Source organism: Neoarius graeffei, chromosome 7 (genome assembly GCF_027579695.1).
Source record: "Neoarius graeffei isolate fNeoGra1 chromosome 7, fNeoGra1.pri, whole genome shotgun sequence".
Classification (NCBI taxonomy): Eukaryota; Metazoa; Chordata; class Actinopteri; order Siluriformes; family Ariidae; genus Neoarius; species Neoarius graeffei.
In genome coordinates, this window is record NC_083575.1 from 58,588,016 (window position 1) to 58,610,923 (window position 22,908).

A 22,908-nucleotide genomic window follows, 5' to 3' on the forward strand; every position below is an offset into this window, starting at 1 on the left:
TTTAGGCTGAATCCCAAATGGCGCCCCAGTGTCTATATATGTACACTACATGTGGTGTGAGATAATGACTTGTGGAGCCAATGTAGCGCACTACGTATCCAATAGGAAGCGATTTGAACTTCATCCGTAAACTCCATTGGGCTCTTGTTTGTAGAAGTCCCGCCCCCGTTCCCCTTTTACAAAGTTACCTCCCTGAGAGGCTGAAGTTAGACTGAAAGTTGTACATTTTGTTTCGTTCGAGAGGATTAGAGTGATTCTAATTTGTTGTTGAACATTTGTAATAATACAAAATGTCATTGCGGATTGTCATGCAGGGTCCTGGACCTTGGGGCTTCAGACTGGTTGGTGGGAAGGATTTCGAACAGCCGCTGACTGTTTCACGGGTGAGTGCCGGATCACAAAAGCATGCTCTTTATCGGGCTGGGTAAGGTAGTTATATTGTTGCTGAAAAGTTTTGTTTTCGGGGAAAGCCGTATGTGAAGTATTGCTGTATGTGAAGTATTGCTGATTTTACCACATTGGCCAACGTGACATGCCATGCAGCTTGTCTAGCTAACTAAATTAGACTTTTACTAAGAGCATGAATTGTTGTTGGTATGATTCTGGTCTTTAATAACAACAAATAAGTTATATACATGCTAGATCCATCTGTATGATCAATATGAACTAAAATATATGAAGATCACTGTAATGGTTTTGGCAGCTACATTTCTTGCATGATGGGGGTTTCAGAGATTACACAGCTCTCACTTTTTCCATGAGCTAATAGTGGCTGTTTCAGTGGAAATTTGCTATGATTTCCATGTTTTCTGTGTGTGTGTGTGTGTGTGTGTGAGAGAGAGAGAGAGAGAGTACACCTTCTTTAACAAGCCAACGTTTTAGGATGACTCGTGGTTTCGGACACTACTGATAAGGGTCTGTTTACTTCCTTTATCTTTTTAACCAAGGAAATCCTCTTGTGACATGTGAAAGAATAACAAAGAAGTTTGTAGCTTTTACGCTGATGATTTATTTATTTTTGCACCATTGAAGGCAAAGCTCTGTCTAAACAACAGTTGTAAGCTCATTGTTTAGGGGCCCTCATCCAGTCCATGTTTCTATTCAGCTTCAGCTCCAAAACCACCTGAGCTAGGTAATGCTGATGTGCGTTAGGAATTAAACTGTAGACTGGCTTGAAAAACATCTGGTCTAAATTTAGTGATCCACCAATCCCACTTTTTCCATTCTCAATACCAGACCAATAGCCAAAGCTCTGTGGAGAAGTTCTGTCATGGTTTTACATGTAACATCTGTGTCATATAAACCCAAGGGCCCGATAGGAATTAAAATTATACACCCAAGGAATACCTCGTCACGGACCTCAAAATCCATACAGGTCTGCTTGTATGTCAGCGTCACGTTGGTTTGCAACTTAAAGTATGCCAGTGGATGAATTCAGAAAGCTTACCAAATCTGATACCGAGCCAACATTTCAGATTATTATTATCAACTAGCCCCGATGCCAATACTTTGCCAAATGAGACAAATTAATAGTGCCTCCTGTATTCACCAGGTAACCCCAGGAAGTAAAGCAGCCCAGGCCAACCTCTGTATTGGTGACATGATTGTTGCCATTGATGGGGAGACGACGGAGGGCATGACTCACTTGGAAGCCCAGAATAAGATTAAGAGTTGTATTGAAGAAATGGTCCTCGCCATAGATAGGTACACAATGTATTTATTTTATCTCTAATAGCCACTGAGAGATTGTTGAGCCAGGCTATACAGTGGTGTTTGAAAGTTTGTGAACCCTTTAGAGTTTTCTATATTTCTGCATAAATACAACCTAAAACATCAGATTTTCACACAAGTTCTAAAAGTAGATAAAGAGAATCCAGTTAAACCAATGAGACAAAAATATTATATTTGGTAATTTATTTATTGAGGAAAATGATCCAATATTGCATATCTGTGAGTGGCAAAAGTATGTGAACCTTTGCTTTCGGTATCTGATGTGACCCCCTTCTGCAGCAATAACTGCAACTAAACATTTCTGGTAACTGTTGATCAGTCCTGCACGCCAGCTTGGAGGAATTTTAGCCCATTCCTCCGTACAGAACAGCTTCAACTCTGGGATGTTGGTGGGTTTCCTTACATGAACTGCTCGCTTCAGGTCCTTCCACAACATTTCGATTGGATTAAGGTCAGGACTTTGACTTGGCCATTCCAAAACATTAACTTTATTCTTCTTTAACCATTCTTTGGTAGAACGACTTGTGTGCTTAGGGTTGTTGTCTTGCTGCATGACCCACCTTCTCTTGAGATTCAGTTCATAGACAGATGTCCTGACATTTTCCTTCAGAATTCACTGGTATAATTCAGAATTCATTGTTCCATCAATGATGGCAAGCCGTCCTGGCCCACATGCAGCAAAACAGGCCCAAACCATGATGATGCCACCACCATGTTTCACAAATGGGATAAGGTTCTTATGCTGGAATGCAGTGTTTTCCTTTTTCCAAACATAACGCTTCTCATTTAAACCCAAAAGTTCTATTTTGGTCTCATCCATCCAGAAAATGTTTTTCCAATAGCCTTCTGGCTTGTCCATGTGATCTTTAGCAAACTGCAGACGAGCAGCAATGCTCTTTTTGGAGAGCAGTGGCTTTCTCCTTGCAACCCTGCCATGCACACCATTGTTGTTCAGTGTTCTCCTGATGGTGGACTCACGAACGTTAACATTAGCCAATGTGAGAGAGGCCTTCAGTTGCTTAGAAGTTACCCTGGGGTCCTTTGTGACCTCGCCGACTATTACACACGTTGCTCTTGGGGTGATTTTTTGTTGGTCGACCACTCCCGGGGAGGGTAACAATGGTCTTGAATTTCCTCCATTTGTACACAATCTGTCTGACTGTGGATTGGTGGAGTCCAAACTCTTGAGAGATGGTTTTGTAACCTTTTCCATCCTGATGAGCATCAACAACGCTTTTTCTGAGGTCCTCAGAAATCTCCTTTGTTCGTGCCATGATACACTTCCACAAACGTGTTGTGGAGATCAGACTTTGATAGATCCCTGTTCTTTAAATAAAACGGTGCCCACTCACACCTGATTTCAATTAATGGGATGACAAACAGCTGACTCGAATTTCACCTTCAAATGAACTGCTAATCCTAGAGGTTCACATACTTTTGCCACTCACAGATATGTAATATTGGATCATTTTCCTCAATAAATAAATGACCAAGTATAATATTTGTCTCATTTGTTTAACTGGGTTCTCTTTATCTACTTTTAGGACTTGTGTGAAAATCTGAATGTTTTAGGTTATATTTTCTACAACCCCGATTCTAAAAAAAAGTTGGGACAAAGTACAAATTGTAAATAGAAACGGAATGCAATGATGTGGAAGTTTCAAAATTCCATATTTTATTCAGAATAGAACATAGATGACATATCAAATGTTTAAACTGAGAAAATGTATCATTTAAAGAGAAAATTAGGTGGTTTTTTTTTTTTTTTAAATTTCATGACAACACATCTCAAAGTTGGGACAAGCGCTGATAACAACTTGGGTCGTCCTTCTCCTCTTTAGTCCGAATGACACGGCGTCCCTGATTTCCATAAAGAACTTCAAATTTTGATTCGTCTTACCACAGAACAGTTTTCAACTTTGCCACAGTCCATTTTAAATGAGCCTTGGCCTAGAGAAGACGTCTGCGCTTCTGGATCATGTTTAGATACGGCTTCTTCTTTGAACTATAGAGTTTTAGCTGGCGACGGCGGATGGCACGGTGAATTGTGTTCACAGATAATGTTCTCTGGAAATATTCCTGAGCCCATTTTGTGATTTCCAATACAGAAGCATGCCTGTATATGATGCAGTGCCGTCTAAGGGCCCGAAGATCACGGGCACCCAGTATGGTTTTCTGGCCTTGACCCTTACGCACAGAGAATCTTTTGATGATATTATGCACTGTAGATGATGATATGTTCAAACTCTTTGCAATTTTACACTGTCAAACTCCTTTCTGATATTGCTCCACTATTTGTCGGCGCAGAATTAGGGGGATTGGTGATCCTCTTCCCATCTTTACTTCTGAGAGCCGCTGCCACTCCAAGATGCTCTTTTTATACCCAGTCATGTTAATGACCTACTGCCAATTGACCTGATGAGTTGCAATTTGGTCCTTCAGCTGTTCCTTTTTTGTACCTTTTTAACTTTTCCAGCCTCTTATTGCCCCTGTCCCAACTTTTTTGAGATGTGTTGCTGTCATGAAATTTCAAATGAGCCAATATTTGGCATGAAATTTCAAAATGTCTCACTTTCGACATTTGATATGTTGTCTGTGTTCTATTGTGAATGCAATATCAGTTTTTGAGATTTGTAAATTATTGCATTCCGTTTTTATTTACAATTTGTACTTTGTCCCAACTTTTTTGGAATCAGGGTTGTATATTTCTGCATAAATTCTAAAGGGTTCACAAACTTTCAAGCACCACTGTATAATCTTTTGTTTGCTTGTGTGATTTTGTATTACTCAGGCACTTTATTTTAATTAGCTGAAATCTTTTTCTCCCAGTGACACAAGCTGGGTTTATTAATACATACTATGCTAGTAGTCTTCTTGAAGTTTAAACCAGATTGCAGTTGAATGATTGCTCAATGAAGTCATTTTTGCATCTTTATGGTATCTGGAGGTTTCCTGAATTAGTTTTATGCCATCCTGTGTTTCCTGTTTTATTGTAGAAAATTACTGAATTTTCTAACCTTTCCCCATTTGAGTCAGTACACAATTTTATTTTTTCTCCCTTAGATCGGAATCAAAAACATGGTCTCCCCTGGTCTCTGAAGATGGGAAGACTCATCCCTACAAGATGAATCTGGCATCAGAATCGCAGGTATGTCATCGTGGCTTGTAGTAGTTAATGGCCCTTTTCCACTACCCTTTTTCAGCTCGCTTCAGCTCACTTCAGCCCGACACGGCTCGCGTTTCGACTACCAAAAACCAGCACGACTCAGCTCGTTTCAGCCCTGCTTAGCCCCTAAAACTCGCACCGTTTTGGAGTGGGGCTGAAGCGAGCCAAGCCGTGCCGAGTGAGGCTGGGGGCGTGAGCAGACACTCCCCTGTGCACTGATTGGTGAGGAGGAGTGTCCTCACATGCCCACACACGCCCCGCGAGCGCGCTGGGATCTGTAAACACCGCAAACCCGTAAGGAGAATAATTACGAATTACGAGAATTTCTGAAGCCTTATGCGCCTCGCCTCATCTATACGCTCTTGCCAGTATCTGTCCGCGTTGTTGGTGACAACAAGCCACAGCACCAAGACCAGCAACACTAACGACTCCATGTCCTCCATGTTTATTGTTTACTATCCGGGTCGTGAGACTACCGCTTAAAAGCTCACTGATGTCACTGTTTGCGCTGCTTAACGACATCACCTGACGTTCACCCACTTTCGCTAACTCCACCCAATGTGTCCACCCACTTCCAGCCAGCACGGTTCAGCGCGGTTGTAGTCGAAATGCAACTCCAACAGCCCCGCTCAGCCCGACTCAGCACGGCACGGCTCAGCCCAACTCGGCCGCGTTTGTAGTGGAAAAGCGGCATAACATTCCATAGCGCTGCAAAGAACTTTGACCAGGCCTGCTCTTTTACAATGACCTGTGGAAAGAATGAGAGAATCATAGAGAGCAGAGCCTTTTTACATAGCAAGAAAAAAAAACAAAACAAACAAAGGCAGGGTATAAAATGAAGTCATTATTTACATCCTAACAAACCATATCCATGGAGACAAAAGTTTATGAGCCAGACCAGGACGTAATACAGAGTTTCTGCCAGTCCCTACAGGCAAACCTAAAATTAAAGGTCAAAGAGTGAGCAAATGCCGGAAGTATGCACTTGTGGGAGACTTTGTGTCATACTGGAAATGTTTTAAAAGTTAAATCATGCAGTCGGGTCCATAAGTATTTGGACAGTGGCAGTTTTTTTTTTTTTTTTTTAAATATAATTTTGCCTCTGTACTCCACTACAATGATGTGGTTGAAGTGTAGACTTTCAGCTTTAACTCAAATTAAAAAAAAAAAAAATTGCATTAACTATTTAAGAATTACAGCCATTGTTTAGATGCAGTAAACAATTACAGTAAGCAATTGCATGTTTACATGCAGTAAGCAATTACATGCAGTAAATGCCTCAGTTTTAACAGGCCTCAAGTAATTGGACAAACTAGGATAATTATAGATATCCATCTGTTATCAATACTGTGTATCTGTCAAGATTGCATGGGAAGCTGGCGCCAATCCTAGCTGAATTGGGGCAAGAAGCAGGTAGACCTTGGTCAGATCATCATATTATTGCAGGCCTCACACAGTGTGAGAAATAAGGAATTTTAAGCAGACTGTCGCAAGACATAAGTCTGAAATGTTGTCTGTCTGTCCAAATTTCAGCCTGTCCGAATGATGGGCTGAAAGCCCAGAACAATGCAACCGGACGTCTGGGGCTCGCCTTAGGGCCCTGGAAGCTGAAGGGCTTTAGGTGCCTGGGGATGGCTTCTCGGCTATTTTCAGGCACATTTTTATGATCTTCAAAGGCCAAATTACACTAGACAGTGGTTGCTAATTACATTACAAATTGAATATAATTTACAAGAAAATGTCAGAAAAACATGCTTAGTTATACCCAAGAAAATAGTAGTACACACAGATCAGTTCCATGTCTAGAGCAAAGTATGGGGGGCAAGGATGTTCCAGTTGGTTGCAACTTACTGGTACTCGTGTGTGTTTATATAATTTTTTTTTTTTTTAATTTGTGTGTATGTGTGTATCAGGGCTTTACTTTAACTTTTTTGCTCACCGGCCACTGTGGCTAGTGGTTTTCCTGAGTCACTAGCCATTCAGCCTTTTCACTAGCCACAATTTTGCCAGGAAATCGCAGTTTTTTTTTCTTCACCATGATATGTTAAAGTTCGGAAGATCTAGATTTAATTATGAATGGCAGCGTATCATGTATCTCTACAGTAGCACTCAGGTATTCAGTGCTGTTAAGGTAGCTCCCTATATGAAAACATGCAACCGATTCAGACAAAAATATAAACAGAGTATTCTGTTTATTGAACTCAAATTCAAGCCCCTTACAATATGAAATATCGTATAATATGAAAAATAACATTCAGTACAACTGAACTGATTCTAATATTAAAAGTCCAGTTCAAAACATTTATCATTGAAAAACATTTGATGTTTTGATATGCAAGTATTATCAAGTGTGTGTGTGTGTGAGAGAGAGAGAGAGAGAGAGACATTAAATGTCCTTATTACATTCATCAGATGAGTCTGAATGGTCCATGAAAAATGGTCTTTGTGACCTGAGGCTTCCAGCATGCCGTAAGTTGATAGCTGGGGCGTGATCAACTTTTTTCCAGTTGCGTGAACGTTTCTAAATAGCAGCTCCATCCTCTCCAGCTCAGCCGACTTCATGACAGCCAGGGACTTGAAAGCAATGCTGTCCTGTAGTGACCAGCCGTCTTCGCCTGTTTTGATGTTATACTACCGGTGTGTGCATTTGACTTTTCGTGGTCCTTTATAGTTTTTTTTTTTTTTTTTTTAATTTCTGGTGCCTGTCTTTGCCAGACTTTCTACAGTCTTCACAGTACAGGGTATTTTCGGTTTTGCTATGAACTAGCCAATCTCACCCGAACTTCCATTTGTCATTGAACTGTCTTATCTTCCTATTAGTGTCTTGTTCATCTCCATGGCCGCAGCCAGCTCTGAGGCCCCCGCGGTCCGGACCTCAGTCACTTTTAAGAGCTGAAAATACATTTGTATGCTAAATATTCAACTGGATTAAAAAAATAAAGAACATCTCCGTAAAAAGTGCATGTTATTTTAAACGTTGATTCTGTCTTCTGTGTGTGTTTGGTGCGCGCGGCTCTGAGACAAAGAACACAAAAGCGAATGAGCGCACGACTCGGCAGAGGAACGCAGTGCAGGAGACGCGGGGTTTCCATGGTAACCATCAGCGCACTTTCATCAAGCTGTTAAATTTACATTTTCGAAGCAGCGCAGTTGTAGCCTGCCTTGTTTGTGATTTTTAAAAATAAATCATTCGATAAGCCAAAGCAATAGAGGGGAAAGTTTCAGCTTATGTTTGCCTTGGATAACTTTGCCTAAAACATGGTGGTGTAGACGGATTTTTTTTTTTTCCCAGATTTTTTTTTTTTTTTGTGTGTGTAGGTGTAACGGATGCCGGATTGTTAATGTATCTCAGTTCCATAGGCTACATGGTTAGAGTATCTTTTTGTCCTCATTGCTTGGGCCAGATCAAACCATTAAACAAGCTTAAATTATTCTTACTCTTGCCACATACATGTTGTTGGTTTTTTTGTTTTGTGTTTTTTTCCAAAACTGATGATATTCAGTTCAAACACCATTAAAAGTAATTTCAGGAATAGATCTCTTGTGTGGCGTGTAATTCACCCCTCTCATTTAAGTATGTGATTTTTAAAATGCTGCTACGGCCCTGCTCATCTCTGCCCCTTTTTTCCCGAGCAGCAGGGTTTGAAACTCCAGCTATATGCTGCCACAGTGCGCTTGTCAGTTGTCAGCAACTTTGCTGCTTCGTTCATTAACCGCAGGTTACTGTATCACTGATTTTATCTGAGACATTAACGAATGTTCTAAACAATTCTAACATGTCAATGTTTATGCAGGTGCTCATGGGAGTTGTAGGCACGTAATATGACATTGCAATGCATTTATTATATCAGATGCCTTCAGAGAAAACTACAATTAAAATGTATTGTCATATCACAGAATAAACCACCCGCCAAAGTGGCTAGTGGGACTAAATTTATTACCCGCCAAAGCCGAATTTTACCCGCATTTGGCGGGTGCTAATGTAAAGCTGGTGTGTGTGTGTTTTATAATAGGTCTATAAGAAATTTAGTAATTAACAATACAACTATTCTTTCATAGAGTTAAAATTGAGTACAAGAGTCCAAGCAACTTTGTAACAAAATGACCTTTAAAATGGCAAAAACTAGACTTGGTAATATCATTTGGCATCCAGACTAAAATCTGCTGGACTAGAACTTAGAAAATAGAAAAAAAAAAAAACTCTAAAATATAAATGTACATCCTCATTGGCTGTCCATCACTAGTGGTGATTACTGCTTCATTAGGATATGCAGTTGGGCTGCGAGGCTCGCTACAGAGTCACCCGCAGCAGCAGTACGAATGGCCTGGCTGAGCCGCCACGGAATGTCTGGCCTCATGAGCTCTCGCATACCTTCTCCTCTCCTAACGAAGCGCCTTGCACAGTAAGGTAAGACAAAACATGTTGTGCCCCCATCGTGTTGTCTCTCTGGACTGCCAGACCTGATGCCAAGTGGTGCACAAAAGTGCCACAGACCTGATGAGTATGGAAGTTGCACTGCAGTGACGACTGACTTGCCGAGTGATGCCATCCGTTGGCCATTTGAGTGGCTTTTCCGCATTCCATTTGGTGGCGTGCCATTGACCCTGTTGGGTTCATCTGCCACACTGCACCAAAAAGCACCCTGCTGCCAGTGCCTAATTGGTGATGTACTATTGAACCCAGGCAGGTGCTACCACTCCGGGTCAGAGTGGACCTGGGAGCAGTGGTGATTAAGGGGTAACTCTACTTTCCCCAATACTCCAATCCTCTCAGACCTGAGACTCCCCACCGGCTGCAGTTTAAAGTCATACCCAGGACATACTCAGAAATCTACATTCTGCAAAGCATATGACTGACTGCCATTCTTTTTATGAATGAGGGGGAAAAAATGCACATAACCATTGATTGGCAGTTTGGCTCTTATAATATTGTACTGCAAAGTTTCATGTAAAGCTGACTGGATCAATCAGATACCGTCAACCCTAAAACACTAGTTCAACTGTATCATGCAATTTAAAAAAAAAAAGTGAATACTGGGTGTCTGTTTTAGTGTGCCACAGTCCACGTGTCTTCATCCAATACAGGTTTGGTTGTTTGACGTTAACATAGCGTCGCTTGGTGTCATGCCAGAATGCACTCCTACTCGCTGATGAGGGGCGACTTCTCATTCATCGAGAGCGACCACAATTGACTAATCGCAGGCCATGTTATAACAATGTACTCGTCCAGTGTGACATTTGGAAGAAAATCAGAAATAGATTAGACCCATATCTTTACAATTTTTCATGGGCCATCCGGTTTGATGCTTTTGAAATACAAACACCACCACCACCACTTTTTTTATATTTTTTATTTATTTTTTTTAAATATAAATCAGCCATCCAGTCCAATGCTTTTGAAATACAGATGGACAAATGTGAAAATTACTGGTCAATGTCCACCAGTCTGGCCTTATTTCCCCACATTGGACAACCATTCATACCTATGGACATTTTAGAGTAGTCAGTTAACCTAATCTGGACTGTGGGGGAGGGAGGCCATGCAAACTCCACACAGAAAGGCCCCAGTCGTCCAAGTGGTTCAAATCCAGAACCTTCTTGCTGTGAGATGACGTTCTAATTGCTGTACCAACATACTGATCCAATTATAAGAAGTATTTTTAACATGTGGATGCAAATCCTTTGCAGTTAACGTCTGCTTGAAATCCAGAACCCGTGGACATCACTGAATGCTGAGTTTTCTCTCTTGAGATGCTTTGCCAAGCCTTGACTACAGCTGCCTTCAGTTGCTGCTTGCTTGTGGGTCTTTCTGCTTTCAGTTTTGTCTTCAGGAAGTGAAAAGCATGCTCATTTGGGTTGATGTCAGGTGATTGACATGACCATTTAAGGATGTGTTCAATTTCTTTGCCTTAAGAATCTCTTTGGTTGCTATCGCTGTATGTTTTGGGCTATTATCCATCTGTAATGTAAAGTGCTGTCTGATCAGTTTTGCAGCATTTGACTGAATCTGAGCAGAAAGTATAGAATTATCAGGATGAATTCTGAAGTGTACGGAGCTTATAGGCTTATTCATCCTGCTACTTCTACCAGCAGTCACATCAAACACCAGTGACCCAGTTCCATTGGCAGCCGTACGTGCCCATGTCCACCATGTTCGACAGATGATGTGGTATGCTTTGGATGATGAGCCCTTCTTTTCCTTCTCCATCCTGTTCTCTTCCCATCATTCTGCTACATGTTAATTTTGGTGTCATTTGTCAGGCTTTTTTGTTTTCAAGCAAAGTCTAATCTGGCCTTTTATTTCTTGTGTGTTGCCAGTGGTTTCTTGAGGTAAACCCTCTGTTCATGAAGGTGTCTATTGATTGTAGACTTTGATAATGAAATGCCTACCGCCTAGAGTGTTCTTGACTTGGCTAGGTGTTGGTTTTTCTTCACCAAGAAAATAATTCTGCGATCATCCACTTTAGTTGTCTTTGTGGTCTTCTGGGTCTTTTGGTGTACTGAGTTCACTGGTGCATTCCTTCTTTTTAAGAATGTACCAAGCTGTTGATTTTGTCCACTTCTAAAAATTCTGCTATCTCTCTCTGATGGGTCTGGTTTTGATTTTTCAGCCTGATCATAACTTCCTTCACTTGCATTGACTCCTCTTTGGACCATATATTGAGTTCCCATGAACAGATACCAAATACAAAACACTTGGAATAAACTCCAGACCTTTATCTCCTTAATTTGTCATGACATAACGAGGAAATGAGCTACATCCAGCCATGAAATTAGTAAGTTGCCCAATTATTTAAAGCCTGTGAAAATGGAGAGGCGATATTACCCCTCTGCTTGCTGCCCTTCACTGGCTACTTATTACAGCTCGCATCAAATTTAAGATGTTGGTGCCAGGCAGTCAAGAGGTTGGGTCCAACATGCCTCTAGAGACTGATCTGATCCTACATGCCAGCCAGACCCCCTACACTCTGCTGCTACTGGTCACCTGGCCTCTCCTGCCCAGTCTTCTCAAGACTGTGGTCTGTCCTGGCTCCCTGATGGTGGAATGACCTTCCCATTGAGATCAGAGCTGCTGACCCCCTGACCACCTTCAAGCACAGACTGAAGACCCATCTCTTCAGGCTGCACCTCTCCCCTTCTTTTCTGCCCACTGCGTAATTGCGTAGCTGTCTTGACCAACCCAGGCTGTATACTGTTTAGCCTGGTCATGATGACTCGGTGTTTAGCCATTGGGGTTTTTATTTTTCATTTTTCTCTATTTAGTTGGACTTTGTTGGCTCATTTGTATGGTTGGCTTGTTTTCCTTGGCTGTTTGTTACTTCAGCAGAATATTACACTAAGTATTTTGTCACTTGTTCAGTTGGCACTAGAAGTTCAGCACTTGTACCTGACTTTTGAACTTGTACGGATAAGTGTGCGCACGCGTGTGGTTTTTGTTTGTTTTTTTTCTTTGTTTTTAAGACTGTAATTCTTAATACCATATTTGTTAAACCCCTTTGAAGTGTCAACTTTCATCTTGAATTCAATCACTTCCGGTTTGCTTCATTTCAAATCCATTGTGGTGATGTACAGAAGCAAAATAACATTGTCCTACAGTCTTGTACATATGATGTGCATGAAGGATGCATTTGTTCCTTGAATGCTTTTTTTTTCTTCTTTTTCCCTTTGTTATTCGACAGCCTTTAATTTAAGGCAGAGATACTGACCAAGTCATGAGTAGATGGATATTTTTTTATTTATTTTTTTATTTTGTATATGTTGTGGGTATGAGGACTATATTTAAACAAAACTATTTACTTTAGAGGCATTAAACGCATTTGGTGTTTCAGTTTCACAGATGTACCTTTTATCACCCGTAACCAAAAATGTGTATAAGATGGTAATACATTTTTCATTCAGTTCAAAATAATGTGCATTTTCTCCTTCCTTGTTTGCAGGAAATTAAGAAACACAAAATTTAACTTTTTTTTTTCTCCCTTTCTATATTATGGATTATTGACTTAGTACAGGATACACAGCCATTTTTATTATCTTTTCAGTTGTAGATACAACATTCTCAACCAGAAACCATGGGGGATGCGCTTTAACTGTAACTTCATATTATGTTATGTTTAATGCAGTTGCCTTATCTTTATTTTATTTAATGGATGAAGTAGTTGTAGCTGAACCACTTGTTTTGTCATGCAATTGTTGTAATTTCACTTGGGACACTCTCTCACCTTTTCCTATAGGAAGTGAAACACATAGGTTCTGCTCACAACAGGAGTGCTCTCCCGTTCAGTTCGCCAGGTTCCAAGGTGGTTACAAGCCAGTATAATAATCCAGCGGGCTTGTACTCTTCTGATAACATCAAGACCTTTAACAGTGCTGTTGGTGGTGCCAGGACCACTGCGGCATCCAACGAATCAACTGATAAGTAAGAATTGCTCAGATTTAAGTCCCAATGATCACATCAGTAATTAGTTTAGTGGAAACGTTTAGTGTCAGTTGAAATTTTAACTAGGTTTCTATAAATCTTTAATTTTTTAATTTGTGTGTGTGTTTTTTGGTGTCTCTGGTTACATTGTCAATTACACAATTTTTGCTCAGTTTCAGTCCAGATATCACCAAACCTGTCCAGCCAATATCATCAATTGCTGTTGACTCAGAGGTTTATAAAATGCTGAATGAGAACCAAGAGTCGTGTGAGCCTCCACGCCAGTCTGCATCATTTAAAGTCCTGCAGGAGATCCTTGAGACTGGTACTGCACCTTTTACACCATGTACCATCACTCTGCACACACCCAGTGATTTCATGTTATTCCTTGTACACAACTGATGTACCTTTTTGGGAAAGCAAAAGATGTTTGCAGGTGGAGGCTTACTTTTCTGACTCTTTGCACAGGTGATTCTGACAAACCCTCTGGGTTTAGAAGTGTGAAAGCGCCCACGACAAAAATTGCTTCTTCTGTGGGCAGTAATGAGAAACTCTCCATCTGTGACAAATGTGGCTCAGGGATTGTGTAAGTTATCTTTTGTAAATTAAGAGTTCTCCCTCAAACACGATCATGTAATCTGAAATAAGGAGGACCTTTAATGTAAAATAAGAAATCTCTTGCTTGTGGTGTTATTGCCACCTTGTGGAAGGTTGTGGAACTCTCCACAGCTTTTTATAATTCAGCTTTCCATGTGAGCTTGTTTCCTTGATATACAGTATCCTCTCTACTCAATGTAATATTTTGTCTGAAAATGCATGTAGTTTAAAGGTTAAATTGTCTGATTTAATACCTTTTTTTTTATTCTTAAACATAGGGGCATGTTTGTCAAACTGCGTGACAAGTTCCGGCACCCTGAGTGCTACATCTGTACTGACTGCGGAACAAATCTGAGACAGAAAGGACACTTTTTCGTCGAGGACAAGATTTATTGTGAGAAGCATGCACGTGAACGAGTGGTACCTCCTGAGGGTTATGATATCGTCACCGTCTTCCCAAAATAGATCTTTTTCCATTGACGCTTTAAAAACTGCACATTTTCCTGCTTTGAGGAATTCTGAACAAATTGTAAACACTTCATGTGGATGGATTTTCATTGTGTTCTGTCAGAGTTTTTGAAAAAGTGAACGGTTTCATCTATTCAAGTTAATACACTAGATATGTCCATTAAAATATTTGTTTACTCATTGAATCTAGGATACTATCCTCATGAAGTGTTTCTATGACAAGACATCCCAGGTTTGTAAACATTCCATATGTGAGGTAGTGAAACATGACTGCATTGGTGCTATAATTCTGTCCAAGTCCTTGTGAACATAAATATTGGAAAGGACAAAGTGCCATATTGCCTAAAATTTTGCACTTGCATATAAAGGAAAGTGGGACTATGTTACAGTGGTAAACTTGGACGTTTCTGGCACATTTACTGTAACTAGTATAAAGGATTTCACTTCTGGGACTCTCGGAGATTTAGGGACCAATGAGTTCATCTCACTGAAAAAGTGAAAAATCTCAATGCTTCAGCTTTTCTTTCATAGCTTCATATATGAGCAATGATACCAGATAATTTTCATAATTGTTTTTCTTATGGACTGTTTATTTCAAATAAAATATGTCCTTGTTTCCAATAGCTTTTCTGCAACTTTGTAATAAATATGTCTTTGTCGAAGATTTAATGCCAACCTGTTTTTATGTTCTGTGCAAGTTGTTTTAACTCCCAGTACAATGCATTAAATAAAATGATCAATGTCTCAACAGTTCAGGCTAATGTGGGGACTGTTTTCTGGCACCCATTGGGACTTTTCTTTGAGTGATGGTCTGTCTGAGTACTGTTGCTGAGTGTGCATCACTTTATGGCCACAATTCACCCATCTTCTGTATGTCCAGCATGATAATGTGCCTAATGTTATCTCAAACTAGTTCCATAAAGATGACGAGTTCATTTACACCATGGTAAGTTTTTATAGGAAAAAAAAAACAATTTAACTTACCATAGAGAGATATTATAAGAGAAAATGGTGGAATATCTAATATTTTGTCACATGGCCTATATGTGAACAAAAAATATAGTTCTTTACTGAAACCTCTGGACTTTGTCTCTGTGACAGATATCATAGTGGTCTAGGAAGACACAGCCTCCTCTATTGAAGAAGAAGCCTTTGTTACATGTACAGTCAAGCACAGACTTAAAACACATGCGCATATATATATATATATAAGAGCAATGAGCACGTGTGTGTGTGTGTGTGTGTGTGCGCGCGCGCACACATACCCAGAGCAGGGGGCAGTTGGGGATTAGGTGCCTTACTCAAGGGCATTTCAGCCCAACCTCAGGTCAAGGCTGCCCCACGTTAACCTAACCACATGTCTTTGAACTGGGAAAAACTGGAGCACCCAGAGGAAGCCCATGCAGAGACAGGGAGAACATGCAAACTCCACACAGAAAGACCCCCGTCAGCCACTGGGCTTGAACCCAGAACCTTCCTGCTGTGAGGCAACAGTGCTAACCACATAGCACACCACGTGCCTGAACAAGCTGCTCCAAGGAAATTCTCCAGTTCATTTTGCCACTGATCTGATCACTGAGGATTTCAAATCAAATGAGAAAAGCAGTGATGATGCTGAAAAAACATCATGGAGCAAGTATTTTGTTGGTCGCTATATGTGGTCACAATGACTTTGCATAAAGACTCCAACTTTGGTCTGACATTTTTTTTTTTTTTTGTCTTGTATGTCACTCACAGTTTCAACTTTTTGCATTGTGCTAATCAAAAGAATAGTTTTTCTTGGGGCAGTAGGACATGGGTGCATGGTGTCCATGACAGCAAAGACAGGTAAAGTCACATTCCTGGTCTCCATTCCAGTGAGCTCTTTGGGAAGCTCTGGCTTGTTTTCTTTTAAAAAATCATGAACTTTTCTTCCCAGCAGTTCCTCCCCAATAGTGACATGAAATTGTCATAAAATGAAAAAGTCATAATGTGACCCCATAATCCAGAAGTCAAAATCGGGATGACCCTTATGCCCTAGGGTTTTTTGTTTTGTTTTTAAAATCGGGAGTATTACTTGGAGGTTTTTTCTTGTATAAATTTGCCTTCTTGATTTGCATGGCTTCATTTTGCATTCTGCAAATTTTGCAGACTTGTTGGGCATATATGGTGGAAAGGGATTTCTTGATCTAAAAGCAACAAGACATTCATCAACAGTAATGTATGGGCTTAAATTGCTGAACACTTCCATCCCAAAAGATCCCATACAGCTGTTCTGGTATCGCTGTTTTCTAATAGTATGTTATAGGTGAGTAAATGAAAAGTCTCACAAGTCACTGTAGCAGGAAATATTGCCCTACCGGTATCAGCATTCAAAAGACTTGCTGTTGCTTCACATTTTAAAACTGTATACTCCTGCCAGAATTAGCAGTACAAGGTAAGCTTGCAGGAGGGTCATAACACTCATCTCATCTCATCTCATCTCATTATCTCTAGCTGCTTTATCCTGTTCTACAGGGTTGCAGACAAGCTGGAGCCTGTCCCAGCTGACTACGGGTGAAAGGCGGGGTACACCCTGGACAAGTCGCCAGGTCATCACAGGGCTGACACATAGACACAGACAACCATTCACACTCACATTCACACCTACGGTCAATTTAGAGTCACCAGTTAACCTAACCTGCATGTCTTTGGACTGTGGGGGAAACCGGAGCACCCGGAGGAAACCCACGCGGACACGGGGAGAACATGCAAACTCCGCACAGAAACGCCCTCACCGGCCACGGGGCTCGAACCCGGACCTTCTTGCTGTGAGGCGACAGTGCTAACCACTACACCACTGTGCCGCCCGTCATACAGTAACACTCTCTCATATATAAAACACTGACAGGGAAAGTGAATTACATTGTTATTACAATGGTACCTGTCAAGGAGTGGGATAACAGTCAGTTCTCATAGTTGATGTGTTGGAAGCAGGAAAAATGGGCAAACATAAGGATCTGAGCAACTTTGACAAGGGCCAAATTGTGATGGCTAGATGGCTGAGTCTGAGCATCTCTAAAATGGCACATTTTGTGGGGTGTTCCCGGTATGCAGTGGTTAGTACCGACCAAAAGTGGGCCAAGAAAGGACAACCAGTGAACCAGCAACAAGGTCATGGGTGTTGAAGGCTCATTGATTCACATGGGGCATTAAGGCTGGCTCATATGGTCCAGTCCCACAGAAGAGCTACTGTAGCACAAACTGCTGATAAAGTTCATGCTGACACCTTTCTGTTTTCGCCAGCATTAACTTTTTCAGCAGTTTGGGCTACAGTAGCTCTTCTGTGCGATTGGACAATATGGTCTAGCCTTCGTGCCCCGTCCGAATCAATGAGCCTTGGCTGCCCATGACCCTGTCACCAGTTCACCGGTTGTTCAGGTTCAGATAAAGTCATGGCTTGAATGATGAAAGATTTTTTTTTTGTCTTAATTTGACAGTTTCAATCTCTGTGCTCTCATAAAGGAAACTTGAATAGATTCAAATAGCATTAATATCTTTACAACTTGAAAAAATGGCTAAAGCTATCTTATTTACTTGGTAGGAGGGGACAATATTGTATGGTTACAAACCTGCAAAGAATAGTGAGAATGTGATGTTCTTGCAAGGGATGACGAGGTTAAACTCTTGATTGTATCTATTGACCAAATTACCCTAAATCAACTCAATCCTTGTTATTCCATCGAAATTATTCACAGATAAACATATTTTACTTTTCATCCTCATAACATGAAGTGATCGTTAGTGTCCCAAAATTAATTTTAAATTAACAATAGAAAGAGGAAAAATATCCCACTTTCTGTACTCACTTTTTTTTATTTAAAATAATTGTATCATTACACTTGGAGCAAAATGGAAGGTTATGTATGTGTTTCTGATACAAAGCTGTCTACAGATAGTGACATTTTGAAGTTTAAATCACATAATCTGCTGTATCAGACGTGGACAGACACAAACTACCTTGTCTTGATGTGCCAAAGAAACTATTTCTCACTGTTGTGCAGTCCACAACATTAATCATTTACTATGTCACTGAGAGGCAAAATATGATGCAGCAAGGATGTCAGCAGCGATAATTAGAAAGCAATGATGCATTGATGACAGTGGTCCTGCACTTTTTTGCCTTAAATTGATACATTTATTTGTAAAACTGCATATAAAAAAATAAACTGTTTATTGGGTTGCAAACTTGCTGTTAATCTCATCTCATTATCTCTAGCCGCTTTATCCTGTTCTACAGGGTCGCAGGCAAGCTGGAGCCTATCCCAGCTGACTACGGGCGAAAGGCGGGGTACACCCTGGACAAGTCGCCAGGTCATCACAGGGCTGACACATAGACACAGACAACCATTCACACTCACATTCACACCTACGGTCAATTTAGAGTCACCAGTTAACCTAACCTGCATGTCTTTGGACTGTGGGGGAAACCGGAGCACCCGGAGGAAACCCACGCGGACACGGGAAGAACATGCAAACTCCACACAGAAAGGCCCTCGCCGGCCACGGGGCTCGAACCCAGACCTTCTTGCTGTGAGGCAGCAGTGCTAACCACTACACCACTGTGCCGCCTGCTGTTAACCTACAAAGTTAAAACATTTAAACCCATAAGGGGTCTTTGGTTTTCCTTCTGGATGAAACTTTAAATGTTCTATGTAAAAACTCTGCAGTGAAGTGTTTTCCTATCAAAGGTGAAGAACCCTTAATTATCCAATGAATTATCCAATGAGCATATGTATTACCTGGGTAATTACCTGTCAGACATTTAAAAGGTTTGGGTACTTGGTACAAGAGTTCTTTAAATGTTATTGGATAAATAAAGGTTCTCAATCTCCTTAAAAAATATAGAACCCTTAAGGCTTCTGATATTTTAGGAGTGTCCAATGAGTGTCTCATAGTGAGAGATGGTTTTGAGCTATAATATACCAAAACATTTTCACAATATTTAGGGCAGGCACGGTGGTGTAGTGGTTAGCGCTGTCGCCTCACAGCAAGAAGGTCCTGGGTTCGAGCCCCGGGGCCGGCAAGGGCCTTTCTGTGCGGAGTTTGCATGTTCTCCCCGTGTCCGCGTGGGTTTCCTCCGGGTGCTCCGGTTTCCCCCACAGTCCAAAGACATGCAGGTTAGGTTAACTGGTGACTCTAAATTGACCGTAGGTGTGAGTGTGAATGGTTGTCTGTGTCTATGTGTCAGCCCTGTGATGACCTGGCGACTTGTCCAGGGTGTACCCCGCCTTTCGCCCGTAGTCAGCTGGGATAGGCTCCAGCTTGCCTGCGACCCTGTAGAAGGATAAAGCGGCTAGAGATAATGAGATGAGATGAGCAATATATTTAACAATTATTCCATGAAATCGAGTTGTACATGAGCTGATAGCCGAAAATGGCATGTAGCACCGAGTTGGCTATAAGCCATGTATGACAAGATCAAGTGGAATAACTGTTTTATTATATCCACATTCGCTGGATTTTGAGAAACATCCATGCATTATCCGTGACCACTTATTCTGTACAGGGTCACAGGCAAGCTGGAGCCTATCCCAGCTGACTACAGGTGAAAGGCGGGGTACACCCTGGACAAGTCGCCAGATCATCGCAGAGCTGACACATAGATACAAGCAACCATTCACACTCACATTCACACCTACGGTCAATTTAGAGTCACCAGTTAACCTAACCTGCATGTCTTTGGACTGTGGGGGAAACCGGAGCACCCGAAGGAAACCCACGTGGACACGGGGAGAACATGCAAACTCCACACAGAAAGGCCCCTGTCAGCCACTGGGCTCGAACCCGGACCTTCTTGCTGTGAGGTGACAGTGCTAACCACTACACCACCATGCCTCCATTTTGAGAAACAGAACATTTTTATTTTTTGCAAATTCGATAAAAACTTTATACAAAACATCTGGCAAAATCATTTCTGCTTAGGTGGACTTCTTAAAAACCAATCAATGGCTGCACAAATTGACTTTAGTGTTGTTTTTTTGTAGAAAGTGCCATCTTGCTGTTGTGCCAAGGTATAGAATAGCTTTAGACATTCATTTAATTCTTCCTTGGACATTTCAGTTATGTCATTTTCAAACAACTTTGAGCTTTTGAACCAAATTTTAATGCTTAAAAATTAAGAATGTAAACAAACTGGCAAAATGACAGTAGCAATTTGTGAAAAATGCTGTAATTCTTGAAAAATAAAAAAAGATACATTCTTACTTTCATTCCATATTTTGTTGCTTTTTTTGTATTTTTGGGGGCTTTGTTTTCGAGTAGAGTTTTTATTTCATCCTCGGTTGGTTCAGCAAAATGCTCCACCATTTTGGTTTTTCTCTACTCATGGTATATGAGCTGATAGCCTAGTAGTAGAGTAGCTAATCAGAGCATACAATTGCTCATATCCAGTGAATGTGGATAGAATAATCACTGATGTTCATTTTTCTTTTTTTTTCCTTGAAAACATGCAGACAACATAATCACATTTCTCTGAGAATAGGACAGACCCTCTATGTCTGTGATGACTTTGTCCACACTTGGAAGCAGTACAGAGCTCTCTGTATCTACTTCTCCACTTATAGATTATACATTATGGGACATAGCAGATGTCAAAAACCCTGATCCTGCTGTGCCTGAATGGCCCTGAGATACCACTTTGTCAGATGCCTTTTCTAGAACAGAAGACACCACACTCTGACTTGATTTTCTGTATGCTGTAAACATATAATATATTTTCTATCTAAACGTCCTTACAAACATTTCATTCAAAAACAGTCAATACTGTATGTACATTCATAACAATGGCCAGATCTACAATTGAGGCCAAAGTTTACATCCACCTCGACTAAAGACATTCAAACACATTTTATATTACCATACAGTCCTGTGTTAAGGTACTTACTTTATTTCCATAAAGGGTCCTTTCAAAGCAATAGCTAAGAGACAGATTTATTTTAGTTTTTATTTACTATATCAGATTTTGGGCGGCACGGTGGTGTAGTGGTTAGCGCTGTCGCCTCACAGCAAGAAGGTCTGGGTTCGAGCCCCGTGGCTGATGATGGCCTTTCTGTGCGGAGTTTGCATGTTGTCTGTGTGGGTTTCCTCCGGGTACTCCGGTTTCCCCCACAGTCCAAAGACATGCAGGTTAGGTTAACTGGTGACTCTAAATTGAGTGTGAATGGTTGTCTGTGTCTATGTGTCAGCCCTGTGATGACCTGGCGACTTGTCCAGGGTGTATCCCGCCTTTCGCCTGTAGTCAGCTGGGATAGGCTCCAGCTTGCCTGCGACCCTGTAGAACAGGATAAAGCGGCTAGAGATAATGAGATGAGATGAGATATCAGATTTTCAGAGGGTCCAAACTTTACATACACTTTATTAGTATTTGGTGGAATTGCCTTTTAGTTTTGCTTCTCTTGAATGAAATACTTGGGGTTGCCTTCCACAAGCTTCTCACAATACTTGTCAATTCCTCCTGATAGAACTGGTATAACTGAGTCAGGTTTGTTTGCCTTGCTTGGACATGCTTTTTCAATTCAGACCACACATTTTGAATGTTAATCAGGTCAAGGCTTCCTGATGAATTCTCCAATACTTTCACTTTGTTGTCTTTAATCATTATCCTGCTGGAAGACTCAGTTGAGGGTGACACGGTGGTGTAGTGGTTAGTGCTGTTGCCTCACAGCAAGAAGGTCCTGGGTTTGAGCCCAGCAGCCGGCGAGAGCCTTTCTGTGTGGAGTTTGCATGTTCTCCCCATGTCTGCATGGGTTTCCTCTGGGTGCTCTGGTTTCCACCCACAGTCCACAGGCTACTTGGTGGCTCTAAATTGACCGTAGGTGTGAGTGTGAATGGTTGTTTGTCTCTGTCAGCCCTGCAATGACCTGGCGACTTGTCCAGGGTGTACCCCGCCTCTTGCCCATAGTCAGCTGGGATAGGCTCCAGCTTGCGTGTGACCCTGTAGAACAGGAGAAGTGGCTACAGACGATGGATGGAAGGAAGACTCAGTTGAACCCAAGTTTGAAATGTCTGGTTTATGTTTTGAGGTGTCTTCAGGCCATGAAGTTATCGGTCTCTCTTAATGGTGGATGTACATATCGTGGTACCTGATGCCTCCAACTCCTTCACCAGTTCCTTTGTTGTTGTCTTGGGGTCCAGTTGAACCTTTTGGACCAAAGTTCGTTCATCCATGGGAGTTCATTCAGGTTGCCAATCTATCTCAGGGCTAACACAGAGATGAACAACCATTCATGCTCATATCACACCTATGGGCAATTTTGAATAGCCAGTTGACCTAATCTGCATGTCTTTGGACTGTGGGAGGAAACCAGAGCATCCAGAGGAAACACACACAGACACAAGGAGAACATGCAAACTCCGCTTCTAAAAGACATTATATCAATTTCTGGAATCTTCCAGATTGTTTAAAGGGACAGGCAGCTGAGTGCATATAAAGTTTTTACCCACTGAAATTCTGATGCAGTGAATTAAAGCTGAAATAAATCTGTCTCCAATTAATTGTTGTACAATGACC

At 41.2% G+C, this 22,908-nt stretch overlaps 1 protein-coding gene across 1 annotated transcript; it reads left to right on the top strand.

Annotated features, from left to right (window-relative positions):
- The first annotated feature begins 169 nt into the window (after nucleotides 1-169).
- pdlim1 (PDZ and LIM domain 1 (elfin)) lies at nucleotides 170-15,128 on the top strand. Its single transcript, XM_060926076.1, has 7 exons — nucleotides 170-383; nucleotides 1,553-1,704; nucleotides 4,795-4,879; nucleotides 13,129-13,313; nucleotides 13,487-13,638; nucleotides 13,782-13,899; nucleotides 14,189-15,128. The coding sequence occupies exons 1-7, from the start codon at nucleotides 291-293 to the stop codon at nucleotides 14,373-14,375; spliced, it is 972 nt and encodes a 323-aa protein (XP_060782059.1). The 5' UTR covers nucleotides 170-290; the 3' UTR covers nucleotides 14,376-15,128.
- Nucleotides 15,129-22,908: the final 7,780 nt, after the last annotated feature.